Source organism: Bos indicus x Bos taurus, chromosome 18 (assembly GCF_003369695.1).
Source record: "Bos indicus x Bos taurus breed Angus x Brahman F1 hybrid chromosome 18, Bos_hybrid_MaternalHap_v2.0, whole genome shotgun sequence".
Lineage (NCBI taxonomy): Eukaryota > Metazoa > Chordata > Mammalia > Artiodactyla > Bovidae > Bos > Bos indicus x Bos taurus.
Genome location: NC_040093.1, coordinates 22,524,838 through 22,552,084, shown reverse-complemented (window position 1 = coordinate 22,552,084; position 27,247 = coordinate 22,524,838). Strand labels below are relative to the sequence as shown.

General features: G+C 42.3%; 1 protein-coding gene across 7 annotated transcripts in view; it reads right to left on the bottom strand.

Moving 5' to 3' along the window:
• Window positions 1–323: 323 nt before the first annotated feature.
• Window positions 324–27,247, bottom strand: part of CEP89 (centrosomal protein 89) — an 85,068-nt gene continuing 58,144 nt past the window's right edge. For 4 of the 7 annotated variants that reach the window (XM_027516001.1, XM_027516002.1, XM_027516005.1 and 1 more), the window contains 5 exons: window positions 18,006–18,173; window positions 17,313–17,454; window positions 15,420–15,509; window positions 8,912–9,081; window positions 3,220–3,570 (listed from right to left, as the gene is read on the bottom strand). In XM_027516001.1, the coding sequence (XP_027371802.1) occupies window positions 3,393–3,570; window positions 8,912–9,081; window positions 15,420–15,509; window positions 17,313–17,454; window positions 18,006–18,173 (748 nt within the window). In that variant the 3' untranslated portion in view covers window positions 3,220–3,392. Of the gene's footprint in view, window positions 3,571–8,911; window positions 9,082–15,419; window positions 15,510–17,312; window positions 17,455–18,005; window positions 18,174–27,247 lie in introns of all 7 variants that reach the window. The other 3 variants (XM_027516000.1, XM_027516004.1, XM_027516003.1) reach the window with 3 other exon arrangements.

Genomic DNA, 27,247 nt, shown 5'->3' with positions numbered 1-27,247 from the left:
TAACGTCCAGACAGCACTGTCCAAGGGAAATATAATGGGACTTACAGGTTTCCAGTGGTCATATTTTTTAAAAAGTAAAACAAACAAAAACCCAAACAAGGACTTCCCTGGTGGTCCAGTGGTTGAGAAGCAGCCTTCCAATGCAGGGGACACAGATTCGATCCCTGGTCTGGGAAGATTCCACATGCCTCACAGCAATTAAGCCCATGCTCTGCAACGGGGAGAGACCACCACAAAGAGAAGCCTGCACACCGCAACCAAGACCCAGCACAGCTGAAAATAAAAATAAGTAAAAATTAAAAAAAAAAAAATCCCAGGTGAAGTCAATTTTAGTAACATTTTATTTAACCCAATATATACAAAATATTATCTTGACATAAAACCAATAGAAAAATTAGATAATTTTACATTTTTTTTCATAGTAAGACTTCAAAATCCGGTGTATATTTTATGGTTGTATAATAGAATATCTCAATTCAGGTACTAGATTTTCATCGCAAATACTTGGCCTGTATCTAGAGTTCATAAAATCTACATTTGAAAAGGCAGGTTCACATACCCACGGGCTCCAACACACAGCATCAGTTTTCCCGTGATGGTCTGAGACCCTGCTGGCCTGCAAGCCCGTGGCCCTGGGCTCTGCCCTGGAGCTTTCCTCCTGAGCACCTAGCTCGCTCTGTAACGACGTCTGCCTTCGTCACTGCTGCTGTTCTCAACGATCAGTGCGCATGGGTGAGTACCCACAGCACACTTGCTAAATAAACATATTTACATCAACATTTAAAAAACCCAGAATCTCCCCCTCTCCTTAGATGATGCCCTGGTCTACAAAGACGTAAGCTGTTGGAAAAGGGTGAGTCTTCCCCATTCTTCTCAGTGGTTGAGGGCGGAGACTTTTGATCCCATCGCCCCTGTGCACGGGAACAGCTGGGAAACAGGACAGCGCCCCTGTCCCGACCCGCTGGCACACCAAACTCCAGCCACACCCACACGTGCACCCGGCCCCCTCTCCACTCAGTCCTGACTTCCCCAGGGCTGCTTGAAAATAGTGCCAAAGGTGGCAGGGCTCACTTGGGTCCCTGGGTCATGTTTTCTGTTTGCCATGGGTTACTTTCAACCTGATCAGGACCTTTCTAGCGCCCCATAAAGACTCACCAGGACCAAGAGAGAACGGGACCAGTTCCTGCTGAGTCAGGCCTCACTGGCCACCCCAAGCTCCAACCCCAGCCCGTCTGCCCCTCTCCAGCTCCTGAGACCCTGTCCGTCCTGCAAGGCTGGGGTGTTCCAGCTCAAGCCTGGGCTCTCTGCCTCTCAGCTGCATTCTTTCACTACCTTGCCTGCTTTGCACTTTCCTTTGCATCCCAGACTCCGAGCTCACCTGCCCATTTGCTATGGCACCCAGTGGGAGGCTGGCAGAGCCCGAGCGCCATCCCTGCCGGACACTGATGAGATCCAGAGGTCACTGAACTTGCAAAGTATATTTGTAGGGAATAAAATGTTCTCCCTGAAAGCAGGAAGACAGGGATACAAACGTGGTCCTCTAGGTGACAGGACAACAGCTTTGTCCCACAGACAATCCACCTCAGCACTGATCTGGAGGCTCTTGGGGCTGCTGCTGCCTGTCAGCCTATCTACAGATTATTGGATGGCTGGCACAAATCCCCTTGAAAATACAGCAAAGTTATGCGCTTGGTCATCTCCTAGGAGATGATACATAGTTTTATATCCTGGTGAGTCCTTCTATCACCTATAAGATGAAAATAAATTAGAACTCTTTTACACTGTTGAACAAGTTTAATAAAATGTAAAAGAACTTCACTACAACTGACTCATAGTCATTCTTTCTTTGTGGTTGAGTAATGTTCCACTGTCTATATGTACCACATCTTTATCCATTCATCTGTCGATGGACAGCTAGGTTGCTTCCATGTCCTGGCTAAACAGTGCTGCTATGAATGCTGGCGTACATGAGAGGATAGAGCCTGTTATACAGAGTGGAGTCAGAAAAAGAAAAACAAATACTGTATGTTAATTCATATATATGGAATCTAGAAAAATCGCATTGATGAGCTTATTTGCAGGGAAGGAATGGAGACGCGGACACAGAGAACGGGCTTGTGGACACAGTCGGGGAAGAAGAGGGTGGAATGAATTGAGAGAGTAGCTCTGATATACTCTACCACGTGTAAGACAGATAGCTAGTGGGAAGCTGCTGTGTAGCAGGGGCTCAGCCTCGTGCTCTGCCACGATCTAGAGGGGTGGGATGGGAGGGGGCAGGAGGCTCGAGAGAGGGGGGATATATACACACACATATGTATGTATATATATATAATTATGGCTGTTTCTTGTTGTACAGCAGAAACCAACACAACACTGTAAAGCAATTATCCTCCAATTAAAAAACATTTTTTAAGTGTAAAATAACAATGGTTTTCTATTTCAACTTCCCACTGAGCAACCAAAGAGCACAGCTGCAATTTATACAGGACCAGGGGCCAACTGCGGGGGCGGGGGTGTCTGTCTCCCCACCTGAAACCACACAGGCCTTGGCTGTGAGGGGTTCAGTAAAAGGATGTGACAGGACTCTACCCTCATACACTGTTTAGGATCTTCTGCAGCCTTTGGCCAGCGTGCCGGGGACCAGCCGCCCCAGACGGTTGGCACCACTGCCAGGACGTCCTGGGAATGGTCCGAGAGGCCGGGGTGATCTACCTGAGGAGGCGGCACAGGGCAGGGTAGGAGCATGGCCCCACACCCTTCTCGGGGGTGACAGTGGGCAGGGACCCCCCTGCCCCCATCGTGCCCAAAGTCAAGGCTCTGAAACGAGGAGGGAGGCGACATGGCCCCAGGAAAAGGACCTTCCCAGGAGGACAGAGAAGGACTGGCGGGGAGAGGGCAGCACAGAGTTTGTACAACTTCATGGGGCATGCAGACCAGCCCCTGTTTTTTGCCAAATAATAAAATACCACCGAGCGTGAATGCACAGGTGTCATCGCTCCTTCTTCTATCCAAGGCTCAGCCAGTTAAACTGACTCATCGAGGGCTGGCTGAGTGCTGGGCCTGCCTGCCCTTCCCCTGGAGACCAGCCAGCTTTGCCAGGTCACCTGTGAGCCTGAGCAGTGGAGTCCAGCTCAGTGGCAATACGGTCAGAGGGTGTGTACTGGCTAAACAGAGCTCAGCAGCACATTTTTAAAATAGAGAAAAATGTAAAAACCTGGGTTAAATTTCTGAGACCATTTATTTCTCCTCGACCCTGAGGAGAAGAGACCTGCGGGGGTGGGTGGGATCTGCCCTCCCTCCACCCCTCCCTGTCCTGGGTAAGGTGGAGCTCTTCCCCCAGGGGCCCTGGCCCTAGGGCTCCTGCAGGCCCTGGAGGGTGCTAGGCGGTGGCTTCATGTCACAGCATCCAGCATGGCTTGCTGAGAGATAACATCCAGGCAGCGGTCCTCAGAAACTCTGGTGTTCTCCCAGGGGCCTGTCCTCTCCAGAGTGGCCTGGAGAAGTTCTCGGATCCTCCGGTTTTCCTTGGACGTGGACTCCCACACAACCTCCAGCTCGCCTTCCACTTCTCTGAGAGAAATAAGTAATACAAAGAAAATGTTTAAAATAACACAATTTAATAAATACTTACAGAGCCCATAAGAATCGTAAAGTCACAAGAACCCAAATGGAAGAATGATTAATGTCAGAGAACAGAGCCCACGGTGTGTGGGTTCTGAAGCAGAGACTCCCAGTGTTGAAAGAAACCGGAAGTGCTCTGCAAACCAAACAAAAAACAAAGGCACAGGCTGAAAAAGGCGTCTTAGCTCTCTTCTGTTTTGCCTTCTCCTTTATTTTGGCACCAGTGCACACCCTCTGTTCTCTGTGGCATTAATGTACAGCAATACCACGGAACAGCTACCGTGGCTGACACACAGCACAGCGTCCCGGCTGTGGGCGCCCACACAGCACGGGCCTTGCAGGCCTCTTCTATGTCCCCTCTGCCTGTCCCCACTGTGACCCGGCCAACACTCAGGTGCCTGCCAAACCTCCATCCACAGAGCCACTGATGGGCCCAGAGAGTGGGGCAGGGGGCAAGGAGGGGACTATGGGGAGTCGGGGTCACAGCCCAGGACACAGTGAAGACCGGCCCAGATTACGTGCCAGGAGGACGAGTGTCCAGAGGGATCCAAGGCCGCTGAAGAAGGAAAATCCTGAGCCAGGGCTCTGTGACGGGCCCCGCGTGGGGAGCCGAGGAATCAGGGCAGACAGGGCACACATGTCCTCAGGTGGCCCACCAAGGGGGCAGACCAGATAGCAGCCACTACCTCACGGGAGCCCCACGGGGAGGGAAAAGCAAGCCTCTGCCTTGGACGAGGAGCAGGCCTTGGGCAGGACAGCACGGCTGGGGAGGCGGCTCCTTCACGGACACTGCCAGTTGGTTATGCAAAATGCTAGAAACTGGGTTACCGGGTGGACTTAGAACTGTTGTCTAGAGAGGAGGACACCAACTTCCGGTGCCGGGGGCATAGGTTCGACTCCTGGTTGGGGAACTAAGATCTCACATGCACAGCCAAACAACAAACAAAAAAATAAATTAAAAATAAAAAGAGGAGGCGACCAAGATTCAGGGAGGCCAGTGACATGCCCACTCATTCAATATCATTTTCCTTGTGAACTGTTGCTTCCTTCCAAAGCCCATGATGCCGAGTGCTGGGTACTATTTAATTAAACTATGTATAAAAATCCCCAGGCTTCTGGTTTTGGACAAAACACCCAAATGTTTGCAACATCATGATAATTTACAGCTAAACTCAAAACAAAGTGAGAAGGAAATTTCTAAGGGCAGAAGAAAAATATGAAGACTAAACCGAAGCAGAGGCGGGCAAACAAAATGCTGGCATTGCTCTGAGGACAAAAGCCCACGCTGTGTAGAAACCCAGGCTTCCAGAGAGAGGAGACTAGTCTTGGGCCCATGCAAACTGGGTGCAACAGAAAATCCCAGGGCTGACTCACGTCCATGGTCCTCTCCTCTTCTTCCTAGTGACACGCAACTGTATATCCCAGAATCACGCAGGTAAGTGGAGACGGGTGAAGAACCCTCAAAGGAAGGATGCTTGGGTGGGAAAATCTGCCAGTCTTCAAAAGAAAGCTGCTCTGAGAGGCTCCTTGGGGGCTGTAGTCACTGATTTGTTCTCAAATGAACATGGGGTTTGAATCTACATTGTTTCCCACTGTAAAGCATCCCCAGGCCCTGACTGGAGTGAACCAAAAGTAGAAAGGCATTTTTGAGGCAATCATGGAAAAAACTCAATGGAAGAGTTAAAAGTACATGAGACACAACCAGAGGCAGAATTAATGAAGTGGAATATTGAGCAAACAGAAAAATATATGTTAAGAAGTTAAACATTAATTATAAATGTAATAATGGCATTGAGAATTTTTTTTTTTTTTTTTTTTTTTGCTGAGCTGCATGGCTTGGATCTTAGTTCTGCAACTAGGGACTGAAGCCACAGTGAATGCACAAAGTCCTAACCGTTAGACCGCCAGGGAATTCCCTGTGAATATTTTAAAAATCTTTCTGTATTAAAAAAAAAAAGCACTACAGTAGATTTTTTTTTTAAGTTAATAATAAAATTAAAGTGACTACAGGTTTGAAAGTACTCTCTGGCACCAAGAGAAGCAAATGCAAACCTTTTCTGGAGAAAAACATCCTCAATCCAGATCCCCAGGACTCCACAGGGTAAATTCAACCATTCATGGGTTCATAGTAAAAAAATTACAGTACATAGAATGAAATATGGAGAAGGCAATGGCACCCCACTCCAGTACTCTTGCCTGGAAAATCCCATGGACAGAGGAGCCTGATAGACTGCAGTCCATGAGGTCGCTAAGAATCGGACACAACTGAGTGACCTCACTTTCACTTTTCAGTTTCATGCATTGGAGAAGGAGGTGGCAACCCACTCCAGTGTTCTTGCCTGGAGAATCCCAGGGACAGAGGAGCCTGGTAGGAGGCCGTCTATGGGGTCGCACAGAGTCAGACACAACTGAATCGACTTAGCAGCAGCAGCAGCAGCAGCAGAACGAAATAAGCCGCATAGGGCAAGAGTCAATAGGACCCCCAAATTCCAGATAAAGAAGCTGGCACAGAATATAAAATAACTATGAATAAAATGTTAAAGGAAATAAAAGATGTACTAAAGATAAGCAAAGATCAAGAATTTAGTTTAAAAATCACTAGGGAGATTTTCAAAGGAACCAAATAGGACTTCTGAAATTGAAATATACAGTTGTTGAAATAAAAAATCTCAATGTCTGGGTTAAACACACACTGAACAAAACTGAAGAAAAAACTAGTAAATAGAAATATTGAGGAGAATTACAGAGAGTGTAGACCCCCCCCCAAAAAAACCCAGGATATAGAAAGTGTAAGAGATAAGACACATGGAAGATTCAGTAAGGAGGTATAACATACATTTAATCTGAGTTCCAGAAGGAAATCTAGACACAATAAGGGGAAAAGACTTATTTCAAGAGATAATGACTGAAAAACTTCAAGAAGTGATGAAAGGCACAAAATCACAGATAAAGAGAATAACTTAAACCAAGTAGTTGAGTAAAACAAACTCATAGTTAAACAGAACGGAGGGGACTTCAATGGTGATGCACTGGCTAAGACTCTGTGTTCCTAATGCAGGGGACCCAAGTTTGATCCCCGGTCAGGGAGCTAGACCCTGCAGGCCACAACGAAGATCGAAGATCCTTCATGATACAACTAGGACTCGGAACAGCCATGTAAATAAATAAACATTCTAAAAACAACACAGTGGAGCTGCAGACTCTAAGAGTCAAGAGGAAATCTTAAAAGAGGCAAGAGATATGATGGATTATCTAGTTTTAAAAATGACAAAAAAGACTTCTCAGCAGTAACAATGAAACAGAGGAGACAGTGAAATGTGGTGAGAGAAAAAGACTGTTGAGGTAGAACCCAGCTTCCAGCAAACATCAGCTCATAAGGATGCAGCCAAAATGCAGACACTGTCAGATAAACAAAAACTAAGAAAGCTTACTGTCACTAAAGAAACTTCTACAGTATGTACTTTAGGAAGGAGAAAAATACTCTGAGAAACAGGGTCTCAGATGCAAAAGAAAATAATAAGCAAAGAAACTGATACACTGTGGGTGAATCAAAATAAACAACTCTATTAAAACTAGTAATATGCAGTTTCTGGGGGTAAAATGATGATGTAAAATAGATCTTTTCTTTTCACCTTCATATATCTGTACTTACATGTAATGACAATAGACAAAAACAGCATACATGCTGAGTGGGGAAATAATTAGATTAGAGCGTTAGATCTTGTATTTGGTGGTAGAAATGCAGAGGTGCTGATCTAATTTTAGATTTTTTTAATGTTAAGTAACTATAGTGAAATTTCAAAGGAAACCACTAAAAGAATAAAAATAGAATGTCTAATTTTTGAACCATTAAAGGGCAAAAAAATAGAATAAGGGAAAAAGTATAAAACAAAGTTCCATTTTATTAATGCAGTTCTAAACCACTTGTCTGGCAAGAAGCTTGGTATCATTCCAACTTTTACAAAATGACTGTTCATGGTGCTAAGAACTTCTGTGACTATAGAAGACCTGTTAGATAACAGTTAACTCTGCCTGGCATTAAAAAGCGTCTGGCTGACAGAAAATAAACAGCTGTCTGCATTCTGCTTGGTATCTATCTAATACACAGATTCTATCATAACTTGAAGAAAATCACATCTGAATGTCATGCTTTCTCTCCGTGCATCATGCAACATAAACATGTTGTTCCAGTCTGTCAAAGACAGCACAGCCATTCTGAACAGGCCAACTTAAACGTGGACCCAGACTACTTGAGGGGACCGCCATGCTCACCTTCACAACACGTGTGCTATTTCCCAGGGCTGGTTTTCAACACACTGGCAATATCTGCTCCGTCACATGGGGAGCCACAGCGAACATGATATACCCATAATCTCCTGACTGTGATCTTACAAAAAGGGAAGAATCTGAAACTTTAAGGTTCTCAGAAATGAAAATGTAATAGCAGAAATAAAATATTTAATCAAAAAAATTTAAAGTCTCCCAAGAAGATGGAATAAAATAAAAATATTAAAGAGATGGAAAAGAGGGGGAGAGGGGGAGGACAATGAGAGGCCTGGATTGACTTAGGAAGTCCAGTATTCAAACAGCAAGAATTTTTAAGGGAGGGATAAAAGAAAATGAAGACCTGGGATCTAATGTACAGCATGGAGACGACAGTTAACAGTTCTGTATGTCTGAAAGTTGCTAACAGAGTAGATCTTAAGTGTTCTCACCACCACCACCACAAAAAATGGTAATTATGTGAAGCAAAAGCTATGTTAACCTTATTATGATAATCATTTTACAATATATATGTAAATCAAACCATCACACTGTATACCTTAAATTTATACAAGGTTATATGTCAATTACTAGGGGAAATCTTTTAAAAGAAAAAAAAGAGAGAGAGAATGGAGGAGCAAATACAAAACAAGGTCAGGATTTCCCTAGTGGTCCAGTGGTTAAGATTCCACCTGGCAGTCAAGGAGACGCACAGGTTTGATCCCTGGTCTGGAAAGACCCCACCTGCTGCAAGGCAGCTAGGCCCGTGTGCCACACTACTGCGCCCTAAAGCCTGCGTTCCAAAACAAGGGCGAGAAGCCCATGCACCGCAACCAAGACCCAGTGCAGCCACAGATAAAAGAGTATTTTAAAATATCAAGACCAACATTAAAATCAGACAAAACTAAAATGTAAAAACAAAAATAAGCAATCAAATGAACAAAAAACAGGTCCAGAGCATGTTACTGGAAAAATCTTACCAAACATTCAAAAACCACAAACCACCCGGGGGCTGGGGCGGCCAGACCTTTTCTGCTGCAGCGCCTTGTCCAGGATGTCCTGCTTGTCCAGGAGCATCCGATGGAGGTGCCTCATCTCCTGCTGGTACTGAGCTGACTTGCTAGCAAAGTCCTCCTGCTGCTCTGTCAGATGATGATTCATGTCGTCCAGCTTCAGTGCCATCTGCTTCTTGTACCCCTGGGGACGAGGATGGACTCAGTGAGGGGATGCTGCCTGGGGCCCAGGGGCTGGCTTTGTGGATTGCTCCTTCCCCACTCCTAGGCCTATCAGAGCCCCTGAACTGAGTAACCCCTGGACAGGTCTCATCTGGGAGGGCAAGTTGGATCACAAAAGTCATCACAAAGTAATAAAGGAATTTCAAGTATATTAAAAAGAATTTCTGACTTGTACCATGCCTAGTTTTTTACATGCTACAAATAAAAATTAAAACAGAAAGACCTGGCAAGGACTGTCACACTCTCTTGGTAAACAGATGACTGAGATAAAAGCCTGATTCACTTATTTTCCTTCTTACATATTTATTGTTTAGTATTTAAGGTTAATAGATTTTCCACTGAGCATTTCCAAAACTGCTGTCACACAGATTTTAACTTTGTAGTTCAACTACAAAGATTTAATTTTGTAGTTAGTCACAAAAGATTCAGTTCTCCTTAGAAATTATGACATCCAAGAACCTACTACAGTATGACTCAGGAAACTCAAACAGGGGCTCTGTGACAATCTAGAAGGGTGGGGTGGGGAGGGAGCTGGGAGGGAGGTTCAAGAAGGAGGGGACATATGTATACCTGTGGCTGATTCATGTTGAAATCTGGCAGAAAACAACAAAATTCTGTAAAGCAATTATCCTTCAATTAAAAAATAACTTCAAAAAAAAAAGAACCTACTTTATACAGCACAGGGAACTCTATTTAATACTTAGTAATGACCGATATAGGAAAAGAACCTAAAAAAGAGGGGATATATGTGTATATATATATATAACTGACTCACTTTGGTATATACCTGAAACTAACACAACACTGTGTGGTAGTTTGAGCATTCTTTGGCATTGCCTTTCTTTGAGATTGGAATGAAAACTGACCTTTTCCAGTCCTGTGGCCACTGCTGTGTTTTCCAAATTTGCTGGCATATTGAGTGCAGCACTTTCACAGCATCATCTTTCAGGATTTGAAATAGCTCCACTGGAATTCCATCACCTCCACTAGCTTTGTTCGCAGGGATGCTTTCTAAGGCCCACTTGACTTCACATTCCAGGATGTGTGGCTCTAGGTCAGTGATCACACCATCGTGATTATCTGGGTCGTGAAGATCTTTTTTGTACAGTTCTTCTGTGTATTCTTGCCATCTCTTCTTAATATCTTCTGCTTCTGTTAGGTCCATACCATTTCTGTCCTTTATCAAGCCCATCTTTGCATGAAATGTTCCCTTGGTATCTCTAATTTTCTTGAAGAGATCTCTAGTCTTTCCCATTCTGTTGTTTGCCTCTATTTCTTTGCATTGATCGCTGAAGAAGGCTTTCTTATCTCTTCTTGCTATTCTTTGGAACTCTGCATTCAGATGCTTATATCTTTCCTTTTCTCCTTTGCTTTTCGCTTCTCTTCTTTTCACAGCTATTTGTAACGCCTCCCCAGACAGCCATTTTGCTTTTTTGCATTTCTTTTCCATGGGGATGGTCTTGATCCCTGTCTCCTGTTCAATGTCACGAACCTCATTCCATAGTTCATCAGGCACTCTATCAGAACTAGGCCCTTAAATCTATTTCTCACTTGTACTGTATAATCATAAGGGATTTGATTTAGGTCATACCTGAATGGTCTAGTGGTTTTCCCTACTTTCTTCATTTTAAGTCTGAATTTGGCAATAAAAACTTCATGATCTGAGCCACAGTCAGCTCCTGGTCTTGTTTTTGCAAAGAAAGGCAATGCCAAAGAATGCTCAAACTACTGCACAACTGCACTCATTTCACATGCTAGTAAAGTAATGCTCAAAATTCTCCAAGTCAGGCTTCAGCAATATGTGAACCGTGAACTTCACATGTTCACGCTGGTTTTAGAAAAGGCAGAGGGACCAGAGATCAAACTGCCAACATCCGCTGGATCATGGAAAAAGCAAGAGAGTTCCAGAAAAACATCTATTTCTGCTTTATTGACTATGCCAAAGCCTTTGACTGTGTGGACCACAATAAACTGTGGAAAATTCTGAAAGAGATGGGCATACCAGACCACCTGATCTGCCTCTTGAGAAATTTGTATGCAGGTCAGGAAGCAACAGGTAGAACTGGACATGGAACAACAGACTGCTTCCAAATAGGAAAAGGAGTACGTCAAGGCTGTATATTGTCACCCTGCTTATTTAACTTATATGCAGAGTACATCATGAGAAACGCTGGACTGGAAGAAGCACAAGCTGGAATCAAGATTGCCGAGAGAAATATCAATAACCTCAGATATGCAGATGACACCACCCTTATGGCAAAAAGTGAAGAGGAACTAAAAAGCCTTTGATGAAAGTGAAAGTGGAGAGTGAAAAAGTTGGCTTAAAGCTCAACATTCAGAAAACGAAGATCATGGCATCCGGTCCCATTCCTTCATGAGAAATAGATGGGGAAACAGTGGAAACAGTGTCAGACTTTATCTTTGGGGGCTCCAAAATCACTGCAGAAGATGACTGCAGCCATGAAATTAAAAGACGCTTATTCCTTGGAAGGAAAGTTATGACCAACCTAGATAGCATATTCAAAAGCAGAGACATTACTTTGCCAACAAAGGTTTGTCTAGTCAAGGCTATGGTTTTTCCTGTGGTCATGTATGGATGTGAGAGTTGGACTGTGAAGAAGGCTGAGTGCCGAAGAATTGATGCTTTTGAACTGTGGTGTTGGAGAAGACTCTTGAGCATCCCTTGGACTGCAAGGAGATCCAACCAGTCCATTCTGAAGGACATCAGCCCTGGGATTTCTTTGGAAGGAATGATGCTAAAGCTGAAACTCCAGTACTTTGGCCACCTCATGCGAAGAGTTGACTCATTGGAAAAGACTCTGATGCTGGGAGGGATTGGGGGCAGGAGGAGAAGGGGACGACAGAGGATGAGATGGCTGGATGGCATCACTGACTCGATGGACGTGAGTCTCGGTGAACTCTGGGAGTTGGTGATGGACAGGGAGGCCTGGCGTGCTGCAATTCATGGAGTTGCAAAGAGTCGGACACGACTGAGCGACTGAACTGAACTGAACACAACACTGTAAATCAACTACACTCCAATAACAAAATAAAAAAAAAAAAGAAATCATGACATTCAATTTATACATCTTCTTTGACCCAAGGGTCATTCGTTTACTGCAGTTTTTACATGTCCAGGTGAAGGAATACTTTTCACTCTCATTTTATTTATTAATTTCTGGTATTCATTTTTTTGGTCAACAGATAGCTTTCTTATTTCTACTTTGGAAGCTTACTGAAACTTTATTTTTTGGTAGCCAATCTATAATCAATTTTTGTGACTGTTCTGTATATAGCTATGTCTATGTAGACATAGATATATACGGGCTTCCCAGGTGGTTAAAGAACCCGCCTACCAATGCAGGAAACATAAAAGACGTGGGTTTGATCCCTGGGTCAGGAAGATCCCTTGGAGGAGGGCATGCCAACCCACTCCAGTATTCTTGCCTGTAGAATCCCATGGACAGAAGAGCCTGGCAGACTACAGTTCATAGGGTCGCAGAGTCAGACACAACTGAAGTGACTTAGCACGCATGCACATAGGTATATACACATAAATATACCTTACAGATTATGCTGTAAAATTCTGTACGTTTACTCTTGTATAACATTGTGATCTGTCCTGGACTAAGAGAAGTGGATTAAAGCTCCACTAAGCTTCCATTTCCCCTTATTATCTCCTGTAGTTTATAAGTTTTGGTGTTATTTAGTACAGAAACATTCATAACTACTATATATATTAAAAAAATTTTTTTTGATGGGCACCATTTTTAAAGTCTTTTATTGAATTTGTTACAATATAGCTTCTGTTTGGTTTTTTAGCCCTAAAGCACATAAGATCTTAGCTTTCCAACCAGGAATTGAACCCGAACCCCCTTCATTGAAAGGGGAAGTCTTTTCTACTGGACAGCAGGGAAGTCCCAATAACTACTATTATTAATTGTAGTCTTTAGCATTATTAAGACCTCCCCCCGCCCTTTTTTTTTCCTTTGTTTGGTTTCATTTAGTGCTTTGGCCCAAATTTTCTCTTAGCAGATGTAAAGATCACAGCTTGGCTTTCTTCTTGTTTGCATAAACCTGTATTATCTTCACTCATCCTTTTAATCTTTCTGAAGTACTGTTCCTGCTCTCTGGCATACAGTGTTGCTGTTGAGAAGTATGAAGTCAACATGACTTTCTTTTTTTATGTCTTGATCTTTTACCTGGATGTCCAAGGTATTTTTTCTCCTTCTTTTTTTTTTTTTTTTGGTCACCTCAAGCAGCTTTGGATCTTACTTTCCCAAGCAGGGATTGAACCTGAGCCCCTTGAAGTGGAAATGCAGAGTCCTAACCGCTGGGCCACCAGGGAATTTCCCAAGGTAATTTTTCTTTATCTTGAAGTCACAGGTCTTGGTGTCAATTTTCTAGGCCCATCCTGGGTCAGTTTCCCTTTCAAGACATAGATTTAACTCTTTATTTATGTCATGAAAAGTTTACATAAATTGCAGCAATGTCTTTTTCAATCCATCTCCCAGAATTATTGAAATAAAAAAATAAACAAATGGGACCTACTATAACTCAAAAGCTTTTGCACAGCAAAGGAAACAAAAAATGAAAAGACAACCCACAAATTGGGAGAAAATATCCACAAATGATGTGACCACCAAGGGATTAGTCTCCAAAATCTACAAACAGCTCATGATGCTTAACAGCATCAAAACAGACAACCCAACCAACGAATGGCCAGAAGACCTAAATAGACATTTCTCCAAAGAAGGCATATAGATGGCCAAGAAGCACATGAAAAGATGTTCAACACTGCTAATCATTAGAGAAATGCAAGTCAAAACTAAAATGAAATATCACCTCACACCAACCAGAATGGCTATCATCAAAAAATCCACAAACAACAAATGCTGGAGAGGGTGTGGAGAGAAGGGAACCCTCCTGCACTGCTGGTGGGAATGTAAACTGGTATAGCCACTATGGAGAACAGTACGGAGGTTCCTTAAAAAAGTAAAAATAGAGCTACCATGTCACCCTGCAATCCCCCTCCTGGGCCCATATCTGGAGAAAAACATGATCCAAAAGGATATATGCACCCCAATGTTCACGGCAGCACTGTTTACAACAGCCAAGACATGGAAGCAACCTAAATGTCCATCGACAGAGGAGTGGATAAGGAAGACGTGGTGCGTATATACAACAGAACACTACTCAGAATGAAATGACGTCATCTGCAGCAGCATGGGTGGATCTAGAGAGTATCATGTGGAATGACGTCAGTCAGACAGAGAAGGAGAAGTGTCATATCATGCCTTATATGCGGAATCTAAAAAAGAAATGACACAAATTCACTTCTAAAACAGAAAGAGACTCACAGGCTTAGAGACGAATCCACGGTTGCCTGGACACACCGCTAGACTTGAAATGGATAACCAATAAGGACCTACTGTATAGCAAGCACGTGGAGCTCTGCTCAGTGTTCTGTGGCCGCCAGGGTGGGAGGGGAGTGTGGGGGAGAATGGACACACGTATGTGTGTGGCTGAGTCCCTTCCCTGTTCACCTGAAACTATCACAACATTGTTAATTGGCTGTACCCCGACACAAAATAAAAAGTGAAAAAAGAAAACCAGATCAAGAAAATGCTGGAGGAGAGCTGAAGATGCAGGGATTTACTGGTTCTGAAACATCAGTACTCAGGAGCATGGTGGACCAATGTGGGATGGTGGAGAGGTCAGGGGCAAAGGTGGGGCTTGTATTAAGGATGGAGAGATACTAAAGGGATGATGGTGCTATTGAAAACAGATGGCCAGAGCAGATTATTGTTACAGCAATGGTGGAAAAATAAATTGAGCTGGCAGATTAGGTTCTGATGAGAAATGGTACAGAACCCATTATTAGTCAGATTACTTTGTGAGTCTAGACGATGGTAAACTCCCAAACTACAGCCATTATGCTGTTAGCACTGGAGTTGCTGAAAAATGTGCACAAATTGATTTTAGAAGTCCAAATGTTCATCCCATGAGATCCTAAAATCCAATTCCTTTACAAAGGAAACCACTGAGCAGATTTTAAAATAAAGTTAGTTGTATAAGAGGATATTCATTGAAATGTTATACAGTAGTAAAAGTATAAAAATTTTTTTAAGTTTATGAATAAAAACTTTTAAGAAGTACTGTTTCTGCCAGAGAAACAAAACTGCTTTACTCTGTGGACGATTAGGGACACATGTATGCAAAATGGGTCATTTTCTTAAACATGGAAATCTGACCCCAGGTAGCCAGTTTCCAGGTGAAACTGGCTAAATGTCTGCGTACCTTAATTTTCTCTTTCAACCTTCCCAAGCGAATACTGTCTTCTGTCATTCTGTTGAGAACTCCATGGTTCTCACTTTCTAAACATTTAGCCTATGGAGTAAAGCAAGAAGAAAACAACAAAGCGTTCTTAGTTTAATAGAAAACTTAAAATATTAAAACATTCTTCTGCTAAGAGCATTTAAGAGTATTACCATTCTGCCACTTGCCATCTCCAGATTCCTCACCCCTGTGTGAGGGCTGTGGGCAGAACTTGGACCAATAGCTGAGGGTGGGAAGAGCCAAGAGTGGCATGCTGGGCGCCCCTCCTGCACCCAATGGCAAATCCAAATCCCTCAAACAAGGGGGATGTAAACTTTCAGCACCTTTTCTATTCTCAGGAAATATACCATTCCTTTCATCACATCCAAAGAGTAAGTGCCAAGATGCAAATCATCAGGGAATGTTTAACAGGAGGATTCCTACATGCTGTTTCTCATAAATCCTCTGTTCCTTATTAGTTTCTGTCATCAGAAATCAGTGGAGCGGCAAGCCGCTCCCAGGACTGAGGTCATGATATGAGACAGGGTTGAATCTCCTTCAGTAAAGACAAAACTGCTTAGTCTCCATCCTCTTTCTTGAGATATGGATTGTCTCCTGACCTTGTGACGATTATTAATCCCTTGTTCCCTTGGTAACGGTTGCTGTACATTTGGTTTGCTGATCTTTATCATTGTCGAAAGAAATTTCTTGTACAACAGCCTATATATACTCACAGATCATTAAAGCAATTTTTGCTCCATCAGAGCTTGGGTCCCTGTGTCTTTCTCTCTCTCTCTCTCTCTCTCTCCCCCACTCCCTCTGGCTCTCTCTTTCACTTTCTTATCATTGACTCTGGACCACAAGGTTCCGGTCCATTAAAGGACTCCAACAGCAAATAAACTTCTCACTTGACTATTTGAGTAATTAACAAAATTAAGGATAACAAGATGAAGGCACAATGCCATTCTCCAAACCAAATGTGACAGGCAGGAGATCCAAGAGGGATGTCACTAAAGTGGAATGACTTAGATTAATACCCAGTTGGGACATAAACTTCTACGTATTATAAATTAACTGTTTCAAATGGTAAAAAAAAAAAAAAATTTAAGTACAGGTGAGCATTCCTTCTAAGGTAATATAATAGTGTCAACTGATTTTCTAGAAAGTTAAACTAAGACCCAGGTAATAAAACTTGCCACAAGTCACATGGAAAACCCATCCTAAAGGTAGGATTAGAAATGAAGATGCCAGTAACAATAAAGTAAGATATAAGGGGCTCTCACAAGGCCCAGGACAGGGTAACGTAGGGGTGAGTACTCCTGTTGTAGCTGCCTCTTTGTGCCCCTTTGTGAAGAAGGCTGAGCGCCGAAGAATTGATGCTTTTGAACTGTGGTGTTGGAGAAGACTCTTGAGAGTCCCTTGGACTGCAAGGAGATCCAACCAGCCCATTCTGAAGGAGATCAGCCCTGGGATTTCTTTGGAAGGACTGATGCTAAAGCTGAAACTCCAGTACTTTGGCCACCTCATGCGAAGAGTTGACTCATTGGAAAAGACTCTGATGCTGGGAGGGATTGGGGGCAAGAGGAGAAGGGGACAACAGAGGATGAGATGGCTGGATGGCATCACCGACTCGATGGACGTGAGTCTGAGTGAACTTCGGGAGTTGGTGATGGACAGGGAGGCCTGGCGTGCTGCAATTTATGGGGTCGCAAAGAGTTGGATACAACTGAGCGACTGAACTGAACTGAAACTGTGTCACTGGGATGAATTCTATTGAACACAGATAGAATTCTTTTCTTTTCAACCTGATTTTTAAAGTATTTATTTACCTGGCTGTGCCAGGTTCTCAGCTGTGGTGCATGTGAGGAAACTTACCAAAAACACAAGGTTGTCACGCTCCTGGGTTACATTCTCTGCCAGGCCAACAAGATTTGCCAGGTACTGGTGAGCGGACATTTCATTCTCCATGGCTTTTTCCACCTGCTTTTTGAGGACATCAATTTTCTTTTGAGATCTCCTAGAGAGTGCCCCCAAATGGTGGAATAAAAAAATGTATTAGCCTGCATGGCCAGGGCACAGTGAATATCTGTATTATAAAAACAGCAAGTATGTGAGCATTTAAGTATATTCTTCATCAACCTCAATCTTCCATGAAGTTTCAAAGTGAGAATAGGTACCTGAATTTAATTTTAAAGGAAGCATTAACTATTGACTTCAAGACAACAGAAACTGCAAAATGTTTAACCCAAGTAACAGGCTAATATTATATTAATTTTTGGCTTGTGTTCTTTAAAAGGCATTTGTGAAAAAGAAATCCATTAATCCCTGGATTAGACTTTTGGGAAACACTTAGTAAAGAACTTCAAGAAATTTCAGATTCTTAAGGGTCATCATTATAACATTGGTCATATTTTATATTTTGATATTTAGTAATCTAATTTATCCCTTTCCATTTCATTGCCAATATGAGAAAAAGAAAAGATAAAGAATATGAAATAGAATATTCAATGGTCTTTTTTTAACTATTAAAAAAAGAAAAACAGTTTAAGAGAAAAAAAAAAAACCTACCTATTTATTTTCTGTGCCTTTTCGAGTTCAGCTTCCAGTGCCTTGTTTTTAGCCATCAGATTTTTCTTCTCTAAGAGCAGGCTCTTTTTCTGTACTTGCAGGGCTGCCAGCTTTTCCATCAACTCTTCCATCTCAGCATTTTCTTTCTCTTCTTCTTTCTGCAACTGGCTGATGGACAAAAATATCACCAGCTTGCATCCAATACAGTGAGGTTAAATGAGGTGGCCACTGCCAGGCAGCCCGGGGGGGTCCTTTGGAGGCCTCTGTGGGAACAGCCTCAGGCAACCCCTGGGGGAGTTGGTGGGGAGTTCCTGCAGGGCAGCAGAGAGGGCCTGGCTGTAGACATACTCCTCTGATGGTGATGATCTCATCCCTTTTTCTGCTCACAATTTTTGTTCATGTCTCTGTGTATGTATATAAATATAGTTAAAGGAAATCAATCCTGAATATTCACTGGAAGGACTGATGCTGAAGTTGAAGCTCCAATACTTTGGCCACCTGATGTGAACGAAGAGCCAACTCATTGGAAAAGACCCTGATGCTGGTAGAGACTGAAGGCAGGAAGAGAAGGGGACGAGAGAGGATGAGATGGTGGGACGGCATCAGTGGACGTGAGTCTGAGCACACTCCAGAAGCCTGGCGGGCAACAGTCCATGGGGCCGCAGAGTCGGACACGACTGAGCGGCTGAACAGCAAAAACAAATACTCCACTCCTTTCAGAAAGAATTTAAGACAGCTCTTTTTTTTTTCTTAACACAGTTATAATTGCCCCTCCCTCAAATCCTAAGGCTAAAACAAATTTTATTTCAGACTTAAATAATTATTTTTGATAAACAAACGATAAAACAAGGAGGGCATACAAATAGTATATAATTCTGGCAAAATGATGCTTGAAAGAAGATTGTTCCTTCACTGGTTTTCTTGCTCAATTTTCCTGAAATAACCGAGAATGAACAGGTATGGCCACACACCCAGAGGCTACTGGGTGAGATGCTGAGAGATGGGGGCTCTCCAGGTACCACGGAGTCTCTTTGGGTACCACATGGGGCTTCCTTCCTGGCTGGCTGGCTACTGAACAAGCCTCACACTGCATATGTTTGGGGTTGGCCTCACTTGCCACACAATTTCAATGACTTCAGCCTGAGTTGGCTCCCTAAACAGTAATTTTCTAAACAGTTTCCACTTTTCCACTGTTTCCTAGTTGACTAGTTTTAGTTAGTCAAAGAGTGGACACCCCACAGAATTGATGTTTGAATTAAACTCACCTTTTATCTTTTTATTTGCTGTTTTTTTTAATAATCTTTTTATTTTATATTGGAGTAAAGAAGATTAACAATGGGATAGATTCAGGTAGATAGCAAAGGGACACAGCCATACATATACATGTATCCATTCTCCCCCAAACTCCTGCCCGGTCCAGGCTGCGACATAACACTGAGCAGAGTTTGAGTTCCCTGTGCTATAAAGTAGGTCCTTGTTTGCTATCCATTCTAAATACACAAGTGTGTACATGTTGATCCCAAACTTCCTAACTACCCCTTCCTTCCATCTTTCCCTCCTGGTTCTCTGCTGTTTTTTGTTTGGATTTTAGAATTTTATTTAAAAGTGTTTTCATCGCTCACTTGGTAGCAAAATCTAGTTCACAAAATCAATCAAAAAGTTCATAATGAAGAGCAACCAAAGACAACAGGAAATGCTGGGAAAGTGCTGCTGGGTGTGCACAGCTACCTCAGAGAACAATATGTCAAAATCTAAAATGTGCATTTACTCTATGGCCACACAATGCCACCTCTACCTATATATTTAGGGAAACATTAATCTGCACAAGAAAGTTTACTGGGGCATTGCTTAATGGAACAAACTTAGAAACAAGTAAAATGTAGCATTTCATATGGAGAACATCTGTAAACTGAATGGGAAAAAACTCCAAAAGCAAAAACCTATCAACTTGGCATTGTTTACCCAGTGAAATTATCAATAAAGTTTAATGATTTTTCCAATAAAAGTACTGTGAATCTTTCTATTCCTATTTGTGAGGCTTTGTTAACAGTACCTCCCTTCCTCCTTTCCTTTTTTTTGCGGGGGAGGGGAGGGATTCTTCTTCAAAATGTCACTGTCTATATATTTATTCCTACAAAGAAATATGATTAAATTTTTAGAAAATATTATTTATTTGGCTGCACAGGAGTCTTAGCTGTGGCATGCAGGATCTTTAGTTAAGGCATGTGGGATCTAGTTCCCTGACCAGGGATTGAACCTGGGCCCCCTGCATTGGAAGTGCAGTCTTAGTTTTTTATAAATTGTTTCTACCAATTTTGCAAGAGTTCACTATTATTTATTTTTAACTGAAGTATAGTTGATTTGTTAACGTGTTAATTATTGCTCTACAGCAAAATGACTCAGACATATATATATATATATATATATATATCTACACACACACACACATTCTTTTCCATATTCTTTCCATTATGCTTTATCACAGGATATTGAATATCGTTCCCTGTGCTACGCAGTAGGACCTTATTTATCCATTCTGTAAACAGAAGTGTGCATCTGAAACCCCAAACTTAAAATCCACCCCTCTTCCACTCTCTTCCTCCTTGGCAACCACCAGTCTGCTTTCTATGTCTGTGATTCCGTTTCGGTTTCATGATGGGTTCGTGTTATATTTTAGATTCCACGTGTAAGTGATATCATATGGTATTTATCTTTCTTTCTGACTTACTTCACTTATCCAGTTGCATCCATGTTGCTGCCAATGGAGTTGTTTTGTTAATTTTTATGACTGAGCAGTAGTCCCCTGCATTAGGTTGGTACAAAAGTAACTGTGGCTTTGTATTGCTGAACTTTGCCATTTGATATCGGAATACATTCTTAAATGTGGCTATGTTCTACATGATTTCAATGTGCATTTCTTGCTTTATGTTTTTTGCTAATGACTTATTACTTGCTGTTTATTTTATATTTATTATAGACCACAGAAGTGACGTTAGAAAAAAAGCAAATTCGAGCTATTTTCTTTTTTTTTTTAATTTTTTAAAAATTAATTTATTTTTTTTTCCAAGCTATTTTCTTATTTGGATTCAAAATGGGTCATAAAGCAAGACAGACAACTCACAACATCAACAATGCATTTGGCCCAGGAACTGCTAACGAAATTACAATGCAGTAGTGGTTCAAGAGGTTTTGCAAAGGAGACAATGGCCTTGAAGATGAGGAGTGTAGTGGCCGGCCATCGGAGGTTGACAACGAACAACTGAAAGCGTCATCAAAGCTGATCCTCTTACAACTGCACAAGAAGTTGCTGAAGAACTCAACATCGACCATTCTGCAGTTGTTCAGCATTTGAAGCACATTGGAAAGGTGAAAAAACTTGGTAAGTGGGTGTCTTGTGAGCTGACCGAAAATTTTAAAAAATGGTTGTTTTGAAGTGTCATCTTCTTTTACCCCACGCAAAAACAATGAACTATTTCTCAACTGGATTGTGATGAAAAGTGGATTTTATAGGCAACCAGTGATGACCAGCTCAGTGGTTGGACTGAGAAGAAGCTCCAAAGCACTTCCCAAAGCAAACTTGCACCAAAAAAAGCTCACAGCCACTGTCTGGGGGTCTTCCACCTGTCTGATCCACTACAGCTTTCTGAATCCCAGCGAAACCATTGCATCTGAGAACTATGCTCAGCAAAACAATGCTGCTGCTAAGTTGTGTCAGTCGTGTCCGACTCTGTGAGACCCCATAGACGGCAGCCCACCAGGCTCCGCCGTCCCTGGGATTCTCCAGGCAAGAACACTGGAGTGGGTTGCCATTTCCTTCTCCACTGCATGAAAGTGAAAAGTGAAAGTGAAGTCGCTCAGTCGTGTCTGACCCTTCTCGAGGCACTGAAAACTGCAATGCCTACACTGGTCAAAAGGGCCTAATTCTTCTCCACAACAATGTCTACCATACGTCACACAACCGACACCTCAAAAGCTGAACGAATCGGGCTACAAAGTTTTGATTCATCTGCCATATTCACCTGACCTCTCTTGCCGACCGATGACCACTTCTTCAAGCATCTTGACAACTTTTTGGAGGGAAAATGCTTCCACAACTAGCAGGAAATGCTTTCCAGGAGTTCGTTGCATTCTGTACGGATTTTTATGCTACAGGAACAAACTTATTTCTCATTGGCAAAAATGTGTTGATTTTAATGATTCCTATTTTTGATAAATAAAGATGTGTTTGAGCCTAGTTATGATGATTTAAAATTCACAATCTGAAACCACAATTATGTTTGCACCAACCTAATATATATGTACTGCCTCATTTTTGGAGAAGGCAATGGCAACCCACTCCAGTACTCTTGCCTGGAAAATCCCATGGACAGAGGAGCCTGGTAGGCTGCAGTCCATGGGGTCACAAAGAGTCGGACATGACTGAGCGACTTCACTTTCACTTTTCACTTTCATGCATTGGAGAAGGACATGGCAACCCACTCCAGTGTTCTTGCCTGGAGAATCCCTGGGACAGGGGAGCCTGGTGGGCTTCCGTCTATAGGGTCACACAGAGTTGGACATGACTGAAGCGACTTAGCAGCAGCAGCCTCATTTTTATCCATTCATCTGTTGAGGGACATTTAGGTTGTTTCAATGTCCTGGATATTGTGAATAGTGCTACTATGAACATAGGGGTGCATGTATCTTTTTGAATTATAGTTTTGTCTGGATACATGCCCAGGAATGGGATTGCTAAATCATACGGTAATTCTATTTTTAGTTTTCTGAGGAACTTCCATGTTTTCCACAGTGGCTGAACCAACTTACATTCCCACCAACAGGGTAGAAGGGTTCCCTTTCTCACACCCTCTCCAGCATTTGTTACTTGTAGAATTTTTAATGATAGCCATTCTGACCAGCATGAGGTGATACCTCACTGTAGTTTTGACTTGTACTTCTCAAAATTAGCAATGTTGAACAAGGTCTCATGTGAATATCAGCTCTCTGTATGTCTTCTTGGAGAAATGTCTGTTTAGGTCTTCCGCCTATTTTTCAATTGGTTTTTGTTGTTGTTTTTTGCTATTGAGATGTATGACCTATTTGTTTATTCTGGAAATTAAACCTTTGTTGGTTGCACCATTTGCAAATATTTTCTCCCATTCTGTAGACTGTCTTTTCATTTTGCTTAAGGGTCTTCCTTGGTGGCTCAGCAGTAAGAAATCCCCCTGCAATGCAGGAGATGCAGGTTCGATTCCTGGGTCCGAAGATCCCCTGAAGGAGGGCATGGCAACCCACTCCAGTATTCTTGCCTGGGGAACCCCATGAGCAGAGGAGGCTGGCAGGCTACAGTCCATGGGGTTGCAAAAAGTTGGACATGACTGAAACGACTGAGCATGCGTGCATGGCTTCCTTTGTTGTGGTAAAGCTTGAAAGTTTGCTTATGTCTCATTTGTTTATTTTTGTTTTTATTTCTATTGCCTTTGGGAGACTGATCTAAGAAAACACTCGTACGATTTATGTTGGAGAATGTTTTACCTATGTTCTCTTCCAGGAGTTTTATGGTGTCACATCTTATGTTTAAGTTCTTAAGCCATTTTGAGTTTTTTTTCTTTTTAATTTATTTTTAACTGAAAGATAATTGCTTTACAGAATTTTTTTGTTTTCTGTCAAACCTCAACATGAATCAGCCATAGGTACACAGCTTGTATACGGTGAGAGCGTGTGTTCTCACCTCATTGATTTGCATGTGGCCGTCCACCTTATCACCACCACTTGCTGAAGGGGCCAGGTTTTCCCGATTGCATAACCTTGCCTCCTCTGTGGAAGATTAAGTGACTGTAGGTGTGTGGGTTTATTTGTGGGCGCTCTGTTCTTTCCCACGGACTCGTGTCTTTTTCTCTGCCAGTGCCAGGCTGCAGTTATTTTTTTGGCTGTGCTAGGTCTTTGTTGCTGTGTGCAGGCTTTCTCTAGTTGTGGCGAGCTGGCTTCTCATTGCAGAATACGGGTGTGCAGGTTTCAGCAGCTGCAGCACACAAGGTCAGGAGTCACAGCCCTAGAATGTAAGCTCAGTAGTTGTGGCACATGGTCTTAATTGCCCCATGGCATGTGAGATCTTCCAAGACCAGGGATCGAACCCACATCCCCTGCATTGGTGGTGGATTCGTAACCAACGGACCACCAGGGAAGTCCCTACATTGCTGTTTTGATTACTGCAGTACAAAAATCAATTATTTCTAATGATATATTTGTAATTTGTTTTCTATATATGGAATTGTACCATCTATGAATAATGACACTATTATTTCCTTCTTCCCAAACTTTATAACTTTTTTCTTGCCATGGGCACTAGTTTCCATTTCGTAACAATGTTGTTAGTGTTGTTTAGAAATGGTATCAGAGGGCATCTTTGTCTTGTTTCCAGCCTCAATAGGAAAGCGTACAACATTTCACCACTAACAGTGACATTTACTATTGTTTTATTTTTTGATAGAACCATTAAGGAAGTTCATATCTATTACTAATACTGTTTTTAGAAGCTTTTTTTTTTTAGGGCTTCCCTTGTGGGTCAGCTGATAAAGAATCTGCCTGCAATGCGGGAGACCTGGGTTTGATGCCTGGGTTGGGAAGATCCCCTGGAGAAGGGAAAGGCTATCCACTCCAGACTTCTGGCCTGGAGAATTCCATGGACTCTATGGGGCTGCAAACAGTAGGACATGAGCGAGTGACTTTAATTTTAGAGCTTTTACATCTAGAAGCATAAGTGAAAATGAACTGTAATTTTCCTTTCTTAAACCATTACTGTTGGCTTTTGGCATCAAGGTCGTATTTACCTCAGAAAATGAATTAGAGAGCATTAACTCTTCTTCTGTTCTTGAAGAAGGGTTTATGTGAGACTGGAATTATTTCCTCCTTGAATATTTACAGAGTTCTCCCGTGAAGGTTTCTAAGTCTATAGTTTTCTTCAAGGGAAGATCTTTGGATTCAATTTCTTTAATGACCGAAGGAATATTCAGGTATTCTTTTTCTTTATGAGTCGGTTTTGACAAGCTGTATTTTTCAAGGAATGTGACCATTTCATCTAAATTTCCAAATGTGTTGATGTGAATGAACTTTTTTCTGAGTGCACACAAATTTAAACATCTACCTGATGGACTGAACCCTTTATCCCTATGAATTGATCCTCTTTGTTAAGTAGAGTTTTTTTACCTTAGCATTTATCTTGTCAGATATTCATGTAATTTACCACTTTTCTTTTGGTTTGTATTTGAGTAGTATAGCTTTTTCTGCCTTTTTCTTTTGAACTCCCTGTGTCTGCTCGGGGTGTACATCTTAAAGGCAACACAGAGTTGCTGTAGAGAGTTCTGGTAAACCACTCCATGACCCCGCTGCCTTGGCATCCATTTTCTGTGGCCAAGAGGCCCACAGGGGCTTTGAAGTAACACTAGGCCCACTCTGGAACACAGGCCCTAGATAACAGCCAGCGGAGTCACAAGTCAATGTAAGTTCATGGCATGACTCCCCCAGGGACGCCTGTGAAAGGCACTCTTCCCCACCTCCCAGGGCCTTCCCTTTGTGCACCCTTTAGGTAAGATCCTTCCCCATCCCCACTGAAGCTTACCAAAACTCTGCTCTTCTGGCTCTAGCCCAGGAACCCCAAAGCATTCCACCCATGGACCCTAATAAAGGCGTGTGCCCCAGGTCCTGCCAATTTCTCTCTGCCTACACCTGCCCTGACCTCCCACGTGACCCCACAAGGAGTGCTCTGTACTTCCTCCAGGACCTATGAGTGATGAACTTCTCCACTTCACTTTTCCTTTGACTGATACATTTGCCTTTCAATCTAATATTTTTACTTTGTGTTTTCTATTTTCTCACTTGTTATTTTTTTGCCATCATTTGGATTAGTTTTTAAATCATTCTTTCCCTATACTGGTTGAGAAGTTAAACACATACTGTTTCCAGAAATTTCATCACACATATTTTCAAATAATAAAATCAACACCTTTATCCATCTTCTAAATGATAGACTTTAGAACACAAATTCCATTTACTGCCTCACTAATTACATGCTGTTTTTGCTGTACATTTCAATTCTATGTGTTAAGTCCCTAAAGCTATTATCATTATTGGTACACAGAATCAATGTTTACTTACATTTATCCACAAATTTACCACTATCTTTTACTCTCAGTTCTATCCTCCTCCTCAGACCCCCCACCTTGAGTTCCTTTCCTCCTGATTCATGCCTTCTATTTTACTTCTATTTTACTTTCCTCCTGATTTATGCTTCTATTTATGCTTCTACTTATTCCTTCTATTTATGCCTTTAATGCACATCTGCTGCATGGTTGACACTCACTTTGGTTTAGAAAAATATCCTTATTTGACTTCATTTCTAAAAGGGCTTTTCTCTAGTAAGAAAATTCTGGGTTCCACAGAGTTTGCTTATATCCAGCACCCTGAAGTTAACATTCAAGGGACCACAACATCCCTGTTAACACCTGCTGCCACTGAAGTCCTCTGAAGGAAACCATCCTGGCATAACCCAGGTATTGCCATCAACTGGGGAAGATTCTCAGATATCCTATCTCCAACCACTACTTCTGATTGAATATATCCCCCCATACTGCCTCCTGTCTCCAATCTAGTGGTACCTCAACCACTGAACACTCATGTCCTCCTGAGTTTTTAAAAAAAATTTTCTGGATGATTTAAACCAACTTAATTTTTTCTTAGTTTGGCTGCGCCGGTCTTAGTTGTGGCACGTGAGATCTTTAGTTGCGGCATGCAAACTCTTTGTTGAGGCACGTGGGATCTAGTTCCCTGACCAGGGGTTGAACCCAGGCTCCCTGCACTGGGGGCGTGAAGTCTTAGCCACTGGACCACCAGGGAAGTCCCACCCTGAGCTATGTTTCACCTGAACATATTTCAGTTCCCCACTTCACTTCAGCTGTGTCTAATCTGTAGGTATGCCCATCCACTGAGTTTGCCATTTAAGTTATTGTGCTTTTCAGTTCTAAAAATTCTATTCCTTCCTTTTCAATCCCACTATTGTCACGTTTTATAGTTCTCTGAAGACAATTTGGAGCTTGTCTTTTCTTTCTCAAAGCACAATAGCTGCTTTAGAGTCTTTGATAATTCTAATACCTGGACTCCTCATCGTTATTTGCTATTGTTTCTACTGGTTCCGAGTCACTGTCTGGCTGGCTTTCTCTATGTCCTGGATACTTCCCTTGAAACATTTTCAGAAGGGGCCTTGCTTC